Below are 17601 nucleotides of genomic sequence, written 5' to 3'. Positions count from 1 at the left end.
AGCTCTTAAGGAATCGCTGGTCCTGACTCCGTTATCCTTAAGAGCTCTATGTAGCTCTCTCTTGAATGCATTCAGAGAATTGGCCTCCACTGCCTTCTGTGATGAACAAGTGGCTGTTGAAGTGCATGCAATAGTCAAATGTTGGCAGACACAAAATGCTGGAGTAAATCACAGCATCTCAGGAGAGAAGGAATGGGTGACGTATTGGGTCGAGACCCTTCTTCAGACACAAAATACTGGAGTAACTCAGCGGGTTTTTTGTTTTCCCAGTCAAATATTGGCTTCAGATCAATATTTCTCAGCGTTCCATTAAGTGGCTTTAAATATCAGAATAGAGAATGGATAGGACAGGTTTGGAGGGATAAGGACCAAACGCAGGCAGTTGGGATCAGTGTAGCTGGGACATGTTGGCCGGCGTGGGCAAGTTGGGCTGAAGGGCCTGTTTCCATGCTGCAACACTCTATGAGTCTATGAGTTTGTCCTCAATGTTTGGATGGTACGAGGAGACAAACATTAGTATGTTAAATCGGGGGGAAAAAAACACACTAAGACACGCAGACTGAAGAAGGATCCTGACCCGAAATGTCATTGATCCATGTCCTCCTTTGATTCTGTCTGAGACACTGAGTTACCCCAGCACAGTGGGTCTTTTAAAAAAACAAAACAGCCTCTGCAATTCCTTGCTTCTACATGTTACATCAGGAAGCATCCACTGTGCATCCAATACTGAGTGTTCAATATTTTTAAAATGGAGAAAAATACTCAACAGTGATGAAATCTTAATTTATATGGTTACTAGCCTGACAGAACAAAATCAAACAGATTACTTCTCATTTACTCTTCAGTCACTAAACTACAGATGCTCCTTGACGTACGATGCTTCGACTTACGATATTTCGACTTTACGTTGGTGCAAAAGCGATACACATTCGGTGTACTTCGAATTTTGAATTGTGACCTTTTCCCGGGCTGGCGATATGCGGTACGATACTCTCTCATGATGCCGGGCCACGGCAGTGAGCCGCAGCTCCCAGCCAGCCACGCCATCACGAGTGTAAACAACCCATACTCTACAGTGTACTCTGTTGCCAACGGTTTTTGGATACAGTGTCGGCTAATGTAAGTGTTCTGAGCACGTTTAAGTCAAGCTAGGCTAGGCTACGATGTTGGGTAGGTTAGGTGACTATGATGTTCGGTCGACAATAGACAATAGGTGCAGGAGGAGGCCATTCGGCCTTTCGAGCCAGCACCGCCATTCAATGTGATCATGGCTGATCATTCTCAATCAGTACCCCGTTCCTGCCTTCTCCCCATACCCCTTGACTCCGCTATCCTTAAGAGCTCTATCTAGCTCTCTCTTGAATGCATTCAGAGAATTGGCCTCCACTGCCTTCTGAGGCAGAGAATTCCACAGATTCACAACTCTCTGACTGAAAATGTTTTTCCTCATCTCCGTTCTAAATGGCCTACCCCTTATTCTTAAACTGTGGCCCCTTGTTCTGGACTCCCCCAACATTGGGAACATGTTTCCTGCATCTAACGTGTCCAACCCCTTAATAATCTTATACGTTTCGATAAGATCCGCTCTCATCCTTCTAAATTCCTGAATCCCGAAGAATCCCTTCCATTGGCTTCTCCTCCACTCTTAAGGCTCACTGGACTACAATTTCCAGGATTGTCTCCACTTCCTAAACAAAAATGAGATCCAGTTGGATCTAACAATGGATGGCTAAGCCAGCAGTCCATCTTGATGTCCGGGAAATCTTCACTTACTTTTTTTGACCTTGTAAACGCTTTGGGGAAAAAAAAATCTCTCTGTCCTTATCAAAAGGCAAGTACTTACTTTCAATACGATTTGCGTTCAATGCAATCAGAAGTGCACATTCATAACAAAATATCCCATTTTCTTGCAATTCTTGATCAATATAATGGTGTCCCAGCATAGTTAGAACCTGGATAAGATTGCCATCAGAGGGCAGACTTTGCAATTCAAAGAAAAGATGAACGGACTTTAAAAGTAAATGTTCAGAAAGTCGACTGGTCTTTGACCAAAGGCAAAGCATACCAAAGTTCGCGTGGGCAATGGCCTGATTAAGCGTCTTTTCTGAATTCAGAGAGATCAAAAGGGCCGCAACATAGCTCTTAATGGCTTCCTTGACATTTTTCATTTTTCTCATTGAGATCGCTATCATATTGTAAACAGCCCCCTGTTGAACAGAGTAATTCAGGACAGAGGTGGATTCCAGCAGAATATTTAAAAATTCAATGGCCTTTGTAGGTTGGCGATTCAGAATGTGCAACCATGCAAGAGAAATGACTGCATTGATCACCTCTTCAACACCAGCGGAAGCTCTGATGTCAATGGCCATTTCCATGTAGTGAATTGCTTTCTCGTATTTTCCATGAAGCTTATAAAGTTTCGACAAGCTGAGGCAAATGGTTCGGCTCATGTTGCCCTTACCAAGGCTGTTTGCTGAAGAGAGTGCCCGCTGGAGGCAAGGTGCCACCTGTGTTGGAATCATCGGCGTTTCTCCACCCATTTTACAGGCCCCTTCCATTATAAAGTTAGTGCATTTCAAACTATCCATTAATGCTGTTGCAGGCCGTAAACATGAACGCTTCACACAACTTATAGCAAGATTTGGTAGACATTCTTGATAATACAGCGATCCAAGAGTAAAATAAAAGTCTAGAGAGGTCTCGTGTTCTAATTTTGCGGCATTTCTCAAGAACTGCAGCCTTTCGATGAAGGGCAACCCTTCTTCGTACTGCTTAAGCTTGATATGAAATTTTGCCAAAAGGAAGCACGCCCTTGCTTCAGCAAGTTTATTTTCTGTTAGCACTGCCTTCTTCAAAATGTATCTCAGAATCTCGGCTTCAGTGTCCGTGGAACTGATGTAGTTGGGGAGAGCCATGAGCAAGGCTGCAATCTTCTCGAAGAGGGCAGAGTGTTTCTCTTGGTTTTTCTGCTTCAAGTAAACGGCAACAAGGTTCGCATACACAGCAATTAGGAGGAACATGTCGGTGAAACGTCCATTCATCAGGCACTGGGCCTCCTCAAAGTAAACCCGGGCCTGCGAGAACTTGAACTTCTTGGCGCACATTCTGCCCAGGAGGAAAGAGAGCCTCGCTTGAGCCCACTGCATCTGCCGTTTTCTTGCTGCCTCCCGGGCCACCTCGAGATACCGAATCAACCCCTTCACTTCACTGTAGCCGTGAAACGTGGACGACAGAAAAGAAAAACTGGAGTCGTAGAGGTTTTCGAAGTCCTTGCAAAACTCCCGATTGTCCAAGAAGGCCAACAAAGGATGGAGTGTTTCAGTGTCGTCCAGGACCTGCGGGTCACCAACATGGAACCGCGGTGACTCGTGTGGGCTTTCGAACTCCGGCGCATCCTTCCGATTACATCCTCCAGAATCCTGTTCAATCGCTTCCCTCTCTTTCTCCCATTGCTCGCACTGTCCCTCCTGTAACCCGCACACATCTTCGTTCAGCTGAGCTTTCAATACCTCAACGTCCAGTTTACTTGGAGTATGGTAGTCTCCTGCAAGGAAGAAATGGTTTATTTGTCTGGGAGTAACGGAATCAAAACGATAGTACTAAAAGGCAAATAAATATCAGCCATCGGAGGCATCACAAAATGCTGGAGTAACTCAGCAGGTCAGGCAGCATCTCAGGAGAGAAGGAATGGGTGACGTTTCGGGTCGAGTCTCTTCTTCAGACTGATGGCGTTATCAGCCATGATCACAGTGAATGGCGGTGCTGGCTCGACGGTCCGAATGGCCTACTCCTGCACCTATTGTCTATTGTCTAAATAAAACAGCTGAATCCAGCAAAGGTCCCTCTAACTTCCTGTCTCCACCTATATCCTCCCTTTGTCCCGCCCCCCTGACATCAGTCCGAAGAAGGGTCTCGACCCGAAACAACGTCACCCATTCCTTCTTTCCTGAGATGCTGCCTGACCCGCTGAGTTACTCCAGCATTTTGTGAATAAACAGTTTATCAGATTGCCATCATACAATAACATTTCAATTACAACATAACTTTCCATATTTCTAAATCATCCATTATACAGTTGCTACATGTAATCAAATATTTTGATTATCTATGTATTATTTAATAAGGGCAGTGCAGCATTATATTCCTGTTATTGTGCTATATATTCAGTGACTGCCTGGGCTATTAGACAAGAGACACAAGTTTGATTTTCATCATGCGGTAATCCATTTGAGTCATTTTGATTAGTGACTCATCAGATAATGAAGCGGCCTTTCCTTACATTGCAGCAAGACCTATTAAAATTATTTATTGCCAGCAATAGTAGCATCAGGCAAGTCAGTATCTCCAACAGAGACCATACACTGAACAGCCAAAACATTATGACCACCTGCCTAATAAGCTGATGGTCCTCCGTGTGCAGCCCCATACGCAGCAGGGTGCGATGCACTGTGTATTGTGACACATTCCTCCCGTGACCACCATTAACATTTTCTGTGACTTGTGCCACAGTAGACCTTCTGTCGGTTCGGACCAGACGGGATAGCCTTCGTTGCCCTCGCGCATCGATGAGCCTTGGGCTCCGGTTTGTGGTTTGTCCCTCCTCGGACCACTGTCGGTAGGTACTCACCACTGCTGACCGGGAGCACCCCACAAGCCTTGCCGTTTCAGAGATGCTCTGACCCAGTCGTCTGGCCATAACAATTTGGCCCTTGTCAAAGTCACTCAGATCTTTACTCCTGCCCATTTCTCCTGCATCCAACACATCAACTTCAAGAACTGACTGTTCTCTTGCTGCCTAATATATCCCACCCCAACTACTTGCACTTCCCCTTCTCACCATCCAGGGGCCCATGTAGTACATCCACCTGTAGCTGCGATTCCCTTACACTTCTTCCAATCTTGTGCACTGCATTCAGTGCTCGCAATGCGGCCTCCTCTGTGCTGGAGAAACCAAATGCACAGTGGATAACTGTTTTGCAGAACACCTGCATTCAGTCCACAGGAGTGTAATGATAACTGCCCCTCCGACTCCCAATCTGCCTCATATACTATCACTGTGAGATCCAAAGGGGAGGGGGGGGGGTGGTCAAGGAAAGAGCGTTCACGTTGCAGTCCTGTTTCCACCAATCTTTCCACCACCACGCACAAGAAGCACAGGACGCAAAGGTACGCAGATGTCGAGAAGTGTGTTCATCTCTGGGTGAACAATTTCTAATCTTAGACAATAGACAATAGGTGCAGGAGGAGGCCAGACATGGTCTGGCTTGGTCTCACCAATGTAAAGGAAGCCACATCGGAAGCTTCAAATGCAATAGACAAGGTTAGAAGTGGTTTGGCTGCGTTCGGTCCATATCCCTCCAAACCTTTCCAATCCATGTACCTGTCTAACAGTTTCTTTAAACGTTGCAATAGTCCCTGCCTCAGTTATCTTCTCTGGCAACTGGTCCCACACAACCACCACACTTTGTGTGAGAAGGTTACCCTTTGGATTCCCATTAAATCGGTTCCCCTTCCCTGTAGAGAAGATCTAAGAGGATTTTGCCAGAACTCGAGGCCCTGAGTTTCAGGGAGAGGTTGGGTAGGCTGGAGGTTTATTCCTTGGCATGCAGGATCTTATAGAGATGTATAAAGTCATGGGGGATAGAGTAATTGCACAAAAGGTAGGGGAAGCAAGAACCAGGGACATAGGTTTAAGGTGAGAGGGGAAAGATTTAAAAAGAACCAGAGGGGCAAAGTTTTCACATAGAGAGGAGTGGATATATGGAACAAGCTGCCAGGGAAGGTAGTTGAGGCAGGCACTATAACAACATTGAAAAGACATTTGAGCAGGCACATGGACAGGATAGTTTTAGTGGGATTACAGAAGAAAACATGGTTAATAATCCCAAATGACTGTTACATAATGTAAATTGGTGTCCAATTGGCAATAGAGATTAATTACCTTTTCTATCCTCCTGGAAATCCATTGGTTCCAGCTTATCTGGATATAAAATAGTACATTAGTGAATAACATGGACACTTATGCAGCACATCAAATGACGGTAAAGGAGTTCAAATGTCGTATATTACATTATCAGAATTTTATGAAGGAAAAAACTGCAAGAGATAGACAATAGATGCAAGAGTAGGCCATTCGGCCCTTCGAGCCAGCACCACCATTCAATGTGATCATGGCTGATCAGTCTCAATCAGTACCCCTTTCCTGCCTTCTCCCCATACCCCCTGCTCCGCTATCCTTAAGAGCTCTATCTAGCTCTCTCTTGAATGCATTCAGAGAATTGGCCTCCACTGCTTTCTGAGGCAGAGAATTCCACAGATTTACAACTCTCTTACAGGAAAAGTGTTTCCTCATCCACGTTCTAAATGGCCTACCCCTTATTCTTAAACTGTGGCCCCTGGTTCTGGACTCCCCCAACATTGGGAACATGTTTCCTGCCTCTAATGTGTCCAACCCCTTAATAATCTTATATGTTTCGATAAGATCCCCTCTCATCCTTCTAAATTCCAGTATATACAAGCCTAGTCGCTCCAGTCTTTCAACATACGACAGTCCTGCCATTCCGGGAATTAACCTATTAAGCCTACGTTGCACGCCCTCATTAGCAAGAATACCCTTCCTCAAATGTGGAGACCAAAACTGCGCACAGCACTCCAGGTGCGGTCTCACTAGGGCCCTGTACAACTGCAGAAGGACCTCTTTGCTCCTATACTCAACACTTCTCATTATGAAGGCCAACATTCTTCACTGCCTGCTGTACCTGCATGCTTCCTTTCAGTGACTGATGCACTAGGACACCCAGATCTCGTTGTACGTCCCCTTTTCCTAACTTGACACCATTCAGATAATAATCTGCCTTCCTATTCTTACCACCAAAGTGGATAACCTCACACTTATCCACAGCTGATAATTTCTTAAATCTTGTGAGAGAAAGTTTAAAGCCCAACTACTAAAACTATGATGCAATCGTAGAAAAACTAGGGGAAGAAAAAAGCAACTAAACATTGGTCTCTCAAAGGTTTCTACTCGATAAAGGACGAATGTGAGTTAAGCAGATGAAAAGTAGCAAAATAGAAAATCTGCCTTTTGGAAGCAAAAGATAGTTATAACTTGGTGCTTAAAGTAGCCAAAGAGCAACCTCTTTGGGGGTACTCTTGGGAACAACCTCTAAAGGGGGTAGACACAAAATGCAGGAGTAACTCAGCGGGACAGGCAGCATCTCTGGAGAGATGGAATGGGGGGATGTTCCGGGTCGAGATCCTTCTTCAGACTCGACCCGAAACGTCGCCCATTCCTTCTCTCCAGAGTTGCTGCCTGTCAGAGTTGCTGAGTTCGTCCGGCCTTTTTCTGTCTTCCTTCGATTTAAACCAGCATCTGCAGTTCTTTCCTACTCATATAAAGGGGAGCAGAAAGAAGAAAATAAAGCATAAAAAACACGTTTGTCAAATAAATTACTGCTTCTTTTCATTTTCAATAATACAAAAAAGGCTACAAAGCAAATCAATCTATTAAATCAGAGGTATTTATTTCAAAAAATGCTGGAGTAACTCAGCAGGTCAGGCAGCATCTCGGGAGAGAAGGAATGGGTGATGTTTCAGGTCGAGACCTTTCTTCAGACTGAAGGGGCTCGACCCGAAACGTCACCCATTCCTTCTCTCCTGAGATGCTGCCTGACCTGCTGAGTTACTCCAGCATTTTGTGAAATAAATTCTTCTTCAGACTGAAGAAGGGTCTCGACCCGAAACGTCACCCATTCCTTCTCTCCTGAGATGCTGCCTGACCTGCTGAGTTACTCCAGCATTTTGTGAAATAAATACCTTCGATTTGTACCAGCATCTGCAGTTATTTTCTTCCACTATTAAATCAGAGGTCATTGAAGTTTGCTTCCATTATTCTCCACCACTCACCCATTTGGTAAACCTCACCGATGTCAGTCTGCGCCATTTGTTGGAGCAACTTAATGGAATCTTCGTCAGTGAACTTTTCACACTCCACAAAAGCATGTTTTTCTGCTTCATCGACAAACAGCAGATCCTTGGCCCTGTGAACAAAACCAGTGCAGTTATTCCTCCATCCGCCTCCAGGAAACGCAGAGATGAATGGTAAGTGAAGAAGAGTGTTTCTGACGTGCACTCAAAGCATAACCTGGCCTCCGGTCACCATTCTTCATGCACCAAGGATGAAACTCTAGATTCTGTGATTTTTAAACAGTAAACTCAGCCAACGGCAGTGCACACAAATATGCCACTAATGTATTGCGCGTTATAGTCAGAAAACCATCAAAAGTGGTTGGTACTATCACATGGATGCAAGGAATCAGATGCAGGTCAGTGATACCAGCAAATGGCGAACTATATTACTGCCACAGATCATACATCTTTGCAACCATCAATTGTGTATTCAAAGTAAAGAAAGCTACTTCAATTTTAACACCGAATTGTAGGATTATCTGTCAATATACTAAAACTCTTGTTTGTTTGTTTGTTTGTTTGTTCCTGTACTACAGCCAAGACGGTACACGATAGCATGACAATTTTAGGCCCACCTTGCTCAATGGAAGAAGTTTCATTGAAATCGGTGTTATATTTTTAAAGTTATTCACATTTTGTATGGACAGGATGGGACTTTATTCCATGGACTGCAAAAGGCTGAGCGGGTATGAGGAGAAAGCAGGAACAGGGTACTGATTCTGGATGATCAGCCATGATCACATTGAATGGCGATGCTGGCTCGAAGGGTTGAATGGCCTCCTCCTGCACCAACTTTCTAAGTTTCTATGATCGTATTGAGGTGTATAAAATCATGAGGAGAATAGATAAGATGGATGCAAACAATCTTTTTCACAAGGCTAGGAAATCAAGAAATAGAGGGCATAGGTTTAAATGATACGAACCTGAGAGGCAACATGTTATCCCCACACAGAGGGTGGCGGGTAAATGGAACAAGCTGCCAGAGGAAGGAGTTGAGACAGATACTATCATTGCATTTAAAAGATACTTGGACAGGTACATGGATCAGAAAGGATTAGAGGAATACTAGACCAAGTGGACCCGTTGGGCCCAAACCTCTCCTGCATTTCCTGCATCTAGCTTGTCAAGTCCTTTTATAATTTTATACGTTTCTATAAGATCCCCTCTCATCCTTCTAAACTCCAGTGAATACTTTGGCCAGTCTTGCCAATCTTTCCTCATATGACAGTCCCGACATCCCGGGGATTAACCTCGTGAACCTACACTGCACTGCCTCAATAGCGAGGACGTCCTTCCTCAAATTAGGAGACCAAAACCGTACACAATACTCCAGATGTGGTCTCACCAGGGCCCTGTACAACTGCAGGAAGACCTCTTTACTCCTATACTCAAACCCTTTCATTACGAAGGCCAACATGCCATTTGCTGTCTTGTGGACATAGCTACTGCTCGAGTATTTAAGACAAACCAAATGCAGACTTTGTGGGTAGGGACCAGCAAATGTAAACTGGTTGACACTCCCAAGAAACCCCAGGCCAATAATTAATCTGCTACTTCTAGCAGACACATCTTTTCACATCAGAGGTAACAGGTCATAACTAGATGTGACCACATTGCAACATGTCTACATTTATCCATCATCACTACATAAATCAGAGAGAAGCAACTGAACACACAGTGAAGTCCAGAAGCTGCTGTCACCGATAATCTCCTCGTCCTTAGGGTACCTTGGAGTTGTACAATTATAAAACCTGCAAACGCGAACTTGATAGACAATAGACAATAGGTGCAGGAGGAGGCCATTCGGCCCTTCGAGCCAGCACCGCCATTCAATGTGATCATGGCTGATCATTCTCAATCAGTACCCCGTTCCTGCCTTCTCCCCATACCCCCTGACTCCGCTATCCTTAAGAGCTCTATCTAGCTCTCTCGTGAATGCATTCAGAGACTTGGCCTCCACTGCCTTCTGAGGCAGAGAGTTCCACAGATTCACAACTCTCTGACTGAAAAAGTTTTTCCTCATCTCCGTTCTAAATGGCCTACCCCTTATTCTTAAACTGTGGCCCCTGGTTCTGGACTCCCCCAACATTGGGAACATGTTTCCTGCCTCTAACGTGTCCAACCCCTTAATAATCTTATATGTTTCGATAAGATCCCCTCTCATCCTTCTAAATTCCAGTGTATACAAGCCCAGTCGCTCCAGTCTTTCAACATACGACATTCCCGCCATTCCGGGAATTAACCGAGTAAACCTACGCTGCATTTGGATAATATGGATTTTAAAGATTTTGCACCGTCCTTGCAATAAGGACCACTGAAAATGTTATATCTGGATGACTGTGGCACAACGGAGCTTTAAATGGCATTCAAAGGCAATATTGTTCGACAGCTTTCAACTCCAGAGAAGTTAATTTCACGTGTCCATTATCCTTCACTCAGAATAAGATGGAAATTGACAGTTTAAAATGAAGATTTTATGATTCTTCAAATTCTACCTTTATTCTCTGTAATTTCCAGTAATTAAAAACACATCGGAATTTGATTATTTTTCCTGATTTCAGACCAAGAACACTTCCCGCCTGATTTGGTGCTCAGCCTGCTCAGGGGATTGTTCTTGCACCGCCCTCCTCAGCTTAGTTTAGTTTAGTTAAGAGATGCAGCGCGGAAACAGGCCCTTCGAGTCCACACTGACCAGCGATCCCCACACACTAACACCATCCTACACACACTAGGGACAATTTACACTTATACCAATCCAATCAACCTACAAACCTGTACGTCTTTGGAGTGTGGGATGAAACCAACGTTTTTGGAGAAAGCCCACGCAGGTCACGGGGAGAACGTACAAACTCCGTACAGACAGCGCCCGTAGTCGGGATGGAACCCGGGTCTCCAGGGTCTCTAACGCAGTAACTCTACCGCCGCGCCACCATGTCAGTTTCCCTGTCATTCTTTACTCCTCAACGCGACCATCGTGAATTAAATCATCTGGTTCATCCCTATTTGTGCAATTCTGCCACGTTTAAATAGTTGTGTATGAAGGAACTGCTGTTACTGGTTTACACCGAAGATAGGCACAAAATGTGGTAGTATCTCACCGGGATGGGCAGCATCTCCACAAAGGTACAGGTTTGTAGGTTGATTGTATTGATATCAGTGTAAATTGTCCCTGGTGTGTGTAGGATGATGTTAGTGTGTGGGGATTACTGGCCAGTGTGGACTCGAAGGGCCTGTTTCCACGCTGCATCTCTTATCTAAACTAAACTAAACTGAGGTGGGAGGTTCAACAACAAGAGGAGTGGGTGACGTTCTGGAGAAGAGTCTCGACCCGAAACGTCCTACCCATTCCTTCTCTCCAGAGATGCTGCCTGCCCCGCTGATTTACTCCAGCATTTTGCGTCTGTGTTTAAATAGCTGTCGTGCTTCCCACATTTCTGCACCACTATAAAAGCGCGTTTGTCCTTTATCATAATAATATATAATGTACGTGCTGCACGGGCAACAGCCTGTCCTTCATATGACATCGCCCAGGCTTGCATCCGACCCACACATCGACGCTGCTGTTTGGAGCAAGCAGCCAACAACCAGGATGCATCACCCAATGGTCAAAGAAAGACCACAAAGTACTGGAGAATCTCACCAGGTCAGGAAGCATCTCTGGAGAAAATGGATGGGTAACATTTTTGGTCGGGACCCTTCTTCAGACTGAAAGTCAGGGGTGGGGGTTGGGGGCAAGAAAAAACAGGACTAATCAGGGTCAGCCACAATGACTTCAGGCAGGGCCTGGTAAGCCTTAATCAATTGCTACTCAAATTCAATCATGCAGCTTGTGCAAATATGTTACAATATCATTAATTGATACTAATGAGAGTCTCAGCAAATCTGTGCCATTATTTCCAAGGCAATATTCTTATTTGCAGGCTTGATTCTATTTGTAAATGTCATTCCTATGTTTGCAAGGAAGCACAAGGAATAGGCCCTTAGGCCCACAATATTTGCTCCGAACATGTCAAGTTACACTGGTCACTGACCAGGCAATGAAGAAAGCTAATGGCATGTTGGCCTTCATAACAAGAGAAGTTGAGTATGGGAGCAAAGAGGTCCTTCTGTAGTTGTACAGGGTCCTAGTGACACCACACCTGGAGTACTGTGTGCAGTTTTGGTCTCCAAATTTGAGGAAGGACGTTCTTGCTATTGAGGGAGTGCTGCATAGGTTCACGAGGTTAATTCCCGGGACGGCGGGACTGTCGTATGTTGAAAGAATGGAGCGACTGGGCTTGTATACACTGGAATTTAGAAGGATGAGAGGGGATCTTATTGAAGATGATTAAGGGATTGGACACGCTAAAGGCAGGAAACATGTTCCCAATGTTGGGGGAGTCCAGAACAAGGGGCCACAGTTTCAGAATAAGGGGTAGGCCATTTAGAACAGAGATGAGGAAAAACTTTTTCACTCAGACAGTTGTGAATCTGTGGAATTTGCCGCAGAAGGCAGTGGAGGCCAATTCTCTGAATGCATTCAAGAGAGAGCTAGATAGAGCTCTTAAAGATAGCGGTCAGGGGGTATGGGGAGAGGGCAGGAACGGGGTACTGATTGTGGATGATCAGCCATGATCACAGTGAATGGTGGTGCTGGCTCAAAGGGCCGAATGGCCTACTCCTGCACCTATTGTCTATTGTTTATCTCATCTGCCTGTACTTGATCCATATCCCTTTGTTCGTGACACTCCCATGTGCCTCTCTATAAGTCTTTTAAACGCCACTATCATATCTGCCTGTAGCACCACTGCTGGCAATGCGTTCCAGGCCCCCACCACTCTCTGTGGCAAAACTTACACCACACATCTCCATTAAACTTTCCCCCTCTCACTTTACAGCTATGTGAGGGTAGCACGGTGGCGCAGCGGTAGAGTTGCTGCCTTACAGCAAATGCAGCGCCGGAGACTCAGGTTCGATCCTGACTACGGGCGCCGTCTGTACGGAGTTTGTACGTTCTCCCCGTGACCTGCGTGGGTTTTCTCCGAGATCTTCGGTTTCCTCCCACACTCCAAAGACGTACAGGTATGTAGGTTAATTGGCTGGACAAATGTAAAAAATTGTCCCTAGTGTGTGTAGGATAGTGTTAATGTGCGGGGATCGCTGGGCGGCGCGGACCCGGTGGGCCAAACGGCCTGTTTCCGCGCTGTATCTCTAAATCTAAATCTAAAAAAATCTATGCCCAGTGTTGGACATTTCCACCCTGGGGAAAAAGGTTCTGACCGTCTACCTTATCTATATTTCTATGTACTACTATCGAGTCGAAACGTCACCTGTTCCTTTTCTCCAGAGATGCTGTCTGACCCGCTGAGTTACTCCATCTTTTTGTGTCTATCTTCGATTTCAACCAACATCTGCAGTTCCTTCCTACACATTTCTAATGCTGCTTTTATTTTAGTGATGCAGCGAGTTAACACCGACCAGCAAACCCCGCACACTAACACTATCCTACACACACTAGAGGCATTTTACATTTGTATCAAGCCAATTTACCTACAAACCTGTACGTCTTTGGAGTGTGGGAAGAAATCGAAGATCTCGGAGAAAACCCCCGGGGTCACGGGGAGAACGTACAAACTCCGTACAGGTAGCACCCGTAGTCGGGATCGAACCCGGGTCTCTGGCGCTTCAAGCACTGTAAGGCAGCAACTCTACCGCAATCAAGTCTCCCCTGAACCTCTGACGTTCCAGAGAAAACAATCCAAGTTTATCCTCGTAGCCAAAACGCTCTAATCCAAGCAGCATTCTGGTAAACTTGTCTGCTTGTGCTGCCACCTTCAGTGAGCTATGAACTTGGACTCGAAGATCCCTCTGCACGTCAAAGATTACCCTGTTCGCGCTGGGAAATTGTCCCTGGCATGCAGCCAAACACATTGTAATCATTTTATAATAACGAGGCAACTTAAATTATCCCCTATTCATTTAGGTTTTCTTATAGCACATGTGGGGTACAATGAATCACTGAAGGCACAATATGAAAAAATAAGCCTGGTTAGCTGGCTGCTAGCGCAGTGGCAAACTTAAACGTTTCATTTCACATTTCAATGCGACGCTCAGTTCTTATGCTACAATATATGCTGGTAATCATACTCTTACTTCGTTACAGCTTTTGTGGTATTAGCTTGCATTCTCAGGCACCTTTTCGAATGGACAGTACGTCCAAAGACGTACAGGTATGTAGGTTAATTGGCTGGGTAAATGTAAAAATTGTCCCTAGTGGGTGTAGGATAGTGTTAATGTACGGGGATCGCTGGGCGGCACGGACTTGGAGGGCCGAAAAGGCCTGTTTCCGGCTGTATATATATGATATGATAATACATCCTCTTGATTTCCTCATGATTCCTCTTTATTTTGCACGCACAACTAGTTGTTGAACTGCAGGATGATTTAATTTAATTCCCAGTATTCGTGCAAGCACTTTACCAATAAATAAATAATGGTCTCCACCTATATCCTTCCTTTGTCACCCCCCATTGACATCAGTCTGAAGAAGGGTCTCGACCCGAAACGTCACCCATTCCTTCTCTCCTGAGATGCTGCCTGACCTGCTGAGTTACTCCAGCATTTTGTGAATAAATCTTTACCAATAAAATGGTCAGTTAATAAAAGGTGGTTTAGAGCGATATAGGTCAAGCGCAGGCAAATGGGACTGGCTGAGATGGGCATCTTGTTTGCCGTGGAAGTTAGGCCCGTTTCCATCCTGTGATTGATTAGTAGGACTGGCCGTTACAATCCCTAAAGTTTTGCACTACAATTGACTTGCATGGTGATGTTCTTGGGGGTGACCACTAGGTGATGTTGCTACCATTCGGACACATCTTCAGTCGTGTACCTCAACGTCACTGGGTGCTTCGGCCTTTTATCACAAGACACCCTCAGTCGAGGCAAGCCCAACACAGGGTGATCAGCCCTGGGCAAAGATACTAGAGGAACAAGACGGAACCACTCCGTTGAAATCACCGACACTGAAGTATCGTACGCAAAGGAGCCATTTTAGTAAGCAAACCCCACCGTCCGTTATGCCTCTCGCGGTGTAATCAGTGTTTTGGGGGGAACAGTGTGTGTGATGATACCATTAAAATGCAGAATATATCTCATCTACCAATTCACAGATGTTTGTCATTTTTCTTTTTAAACGTTTCTGCAAGTTTCTGCCTACTGAAATGGCGCCGTGACGTACTACGGTTTTAAGGGTCGAGTGGTCTATCTTGCTCTTCTGGTATCTTTGGACCTGGGCGCGTGTGTGTCTCATGGTTAGCCTCCAGATGGGCAGGTGAGACTCTGCGACTCTCGAGCGGTGGACGAGTCGTGACTTTGATTTCAAATGTGGGAAGAATTACTCACTGTGTCACAAAGTCATCTGGTTTCACATGACTTATTTTTACAAATCCAGTTTGTCCGGTTGTTTCGCTCTTCCCCAGAAACCACTGCATACATGTGGTGAGCAAGCCGACGACCTCTATGCTGTCACCCGCCCGGATGCTCAGCTCGTCAGGTCCACACCCTTCACAATCAACCGCTGCCAAGCAGGAGCCAGTTCCTGGCCAGGGTTAAACACAGCACATTGCAATTAACTTTTCACAACACCGACAACTATTTCCAATGCTGAAGATAGACACAAAAAGCTGGAGTAACTCAGCGGGTCAGACAGCGTCTCTGGAGAGAAGGAATAGGTGACGTTTCGGTTCTCCAGCTTTTTGTGTCTGTCTTTGGTTTCAACCAACATCTGCATTTCCTCCCTACACATTTCCTAATGCTGCTTTTAGTCTTTAGAGTCTCTCTGAGGATCCTTCAGTGCTTCTAGTCTGGGGCTGTAGAAAGCATCTTGTCCGGGAACATCACAATCTGGTTTGGGAACAGCTCTGCCCAGGACAGGAAGGCCCTGCGGAGAGCAGTGCGTTCGGCTGAACGCACCATGGGAATTACACTCGCCCCCCTGCAGGACCTATACATCAGGAGGTGCAGATCCAGAGCCAGCAACATTATGGGGGACCCCTACCACCCCAGCAACGGACTGTTCCAGCTGCTACGGTCAGGCAAACGCCTCCGCTGTCACGCTGTGAAAACAGAGAGGATGAGACGGAGTTTCTTCCCACAGGCCATCAGGACTGTTGACTCTCATATCACCAGGGACTAATTTAATTTACTGTATTAATTTATATTTTTGTGTTAAAATTTTTGTTTCTATTCTGTTTTGTAGTTTAGCACAATCCGCAGGCATTACCACTTTCATTTCACTGCACATCTTCTATATGTATGTGACAAATAAACTTAACTTGACTTGACCCGCTGAGTTACTCCAGCTTTTTGTGTCTGTCTTCGGTTTTAACCAACATCTGCAGTTCCTTCCTACACATTTCCTAATGCTGCTTTTAGTTTTCAGTTTTTTAAAATTTAGAGATACAGCGCAGAAACATGCCCTTCGGCCCACCGAGTCCACACCGACCAGCGATCCCCACACACCAACACTACCCTACACACACTCGGGGCAATTTATATTTCTACCAAGCCAATTTACCTGCATACCTGTACGTCTTTGGAGCGTGGAGGGAAACCGAAGATCTCGGAGAAAACCCACGCAGGTCACGGGGAGAACGTACAAACTCCGTACAGACAGCGCCCGTAGTCGGGATGGAACCCGGGTCTCCGGCGCTGCATTTGCTGTAAGGCAGCAATTCTACCGCAGCACCGCCTTTTTTAGAATTATTCTTAAATCTGGAAGCAGTGGTAAATCCGGTGTGCGTTTTAAAACAATTATTCTTTTTTTTTGTTGGAATACGGCAATTGCCGGCAACATTTATGGCCAACCCTAAATTCCCCTGGATAGAATGGCTTTCTAGACCACTTGGGTGACATTTATGAATTCGCTGCATCGCTGTGTGTTTGGAATTACATTTCGGCAAGTACAGACAAGGATGGCAGATTTCCTGCCCCAAAGAGAATTAGTGAACTGGATGGATTTTCAAACAAACTCAGCACTTGTGGACACCATTGCTAACAATAGGTGCACTTTTGAAAAACAAAAATACTTCCAGATTAATCACTCAAGTTAGCTTCCATGGCTAGGTGTGTACCAGGGCCTTACCCGACAGTCCCTCAAACTTTCCTGCATAGAATCACAAGGACTGGACAAGCTGGATGCAGGAAAAATGTTCCCAGTGTTGGGCGAGTCCAGAACCAGGGGCCGCACAGTCTTAGAATAAAGGGGCGGCCATTTAAAACTGAGATGAGGAGGACAGAGAGTTTTTCACCCAGAGAGTTGTGAATTTGTGGAATTCTCTGCCACAGATGGCCTTGGAGGCCAAATCACTAGATGGATTTAGATAGCGCTCTAGGGGCTAGCGGAATCAAGGCATATGGGGAGAAGGCAGGCACAGGTTATTGATTGTGGATGATCAGCCATGATCACAATGAATGGCAGTGCTGGCTCGAAGGACCGAATGGCCTCCTCCTGCACCTTTTTTCTATGTTTCTATGTTTCTAGAAGCTGTTTTTTTCCATTTTTGTCACGTACTCTACTGTAAAATATTTGCATCTCACCCAGTGCACAGGAAAATTCTGCTGCCTCATTGCTTGGCATAGTTCCTTCCTGGTGCC

At 45.4% G+C, this 17601-nt stretch overlaps 1 protein-coding gene across 1 annotated transcript in view; it reads right to left on the bottom strand.

Annotated features, from left to right (window-relative positions):
* The window catches only part of sh3tc1 (SH3 domain and tetratricopeptide repeats 1), a 67025-nt gene that overhangs the window by 18971 nt on the left and 30453 nt on the right, over positions 1-17601 (bottom strand). Inside the window, exons 6-10 of the mRNA XM_078412839.1 lie at positions 17545-17601; positions 15349-15544; positions 7906-8039; positions 5942-5980; positions 1844-3544 (exon numbers count right to left, since the gene is read on the bottom strand). The exon at positions 17545-17601 is cut by the window's right edge and continues 14 nt beyond it. Coding sequence (XP_078268965.1) covers positions 1844-3544; positions 5942-5980; positions 7906-8039; positions 15349-15544; positions 17545-17601 — 2127 coding nt within the window. The remainder of the gene's footprint in view (positions 1-1843; positions 3545-5941; positions 5981-7905; positions 8040-15348; positions 15545-17544) is intronic.

Source organism: Rhinoraja longicauda, chromosome 1, assembly GCF_053455715.1.
Source record: "Rhinoraja longicauda isolate Sanriku21f chromosome 1, sRhiLon1.1, whole genome shotgun sequence".
NCBI lineage: Eukaryota > Metazoa > Chordata > Chondrichthyes > Rajiformes > Arhynchobatidae > Rhinoraja > Rhinoraja longicauda.
The sequence above is the reverse complement of the archived record's forward strand: the minus strand, read 5'-3'. Positions and strand labels throughout refer to the sequence as shown.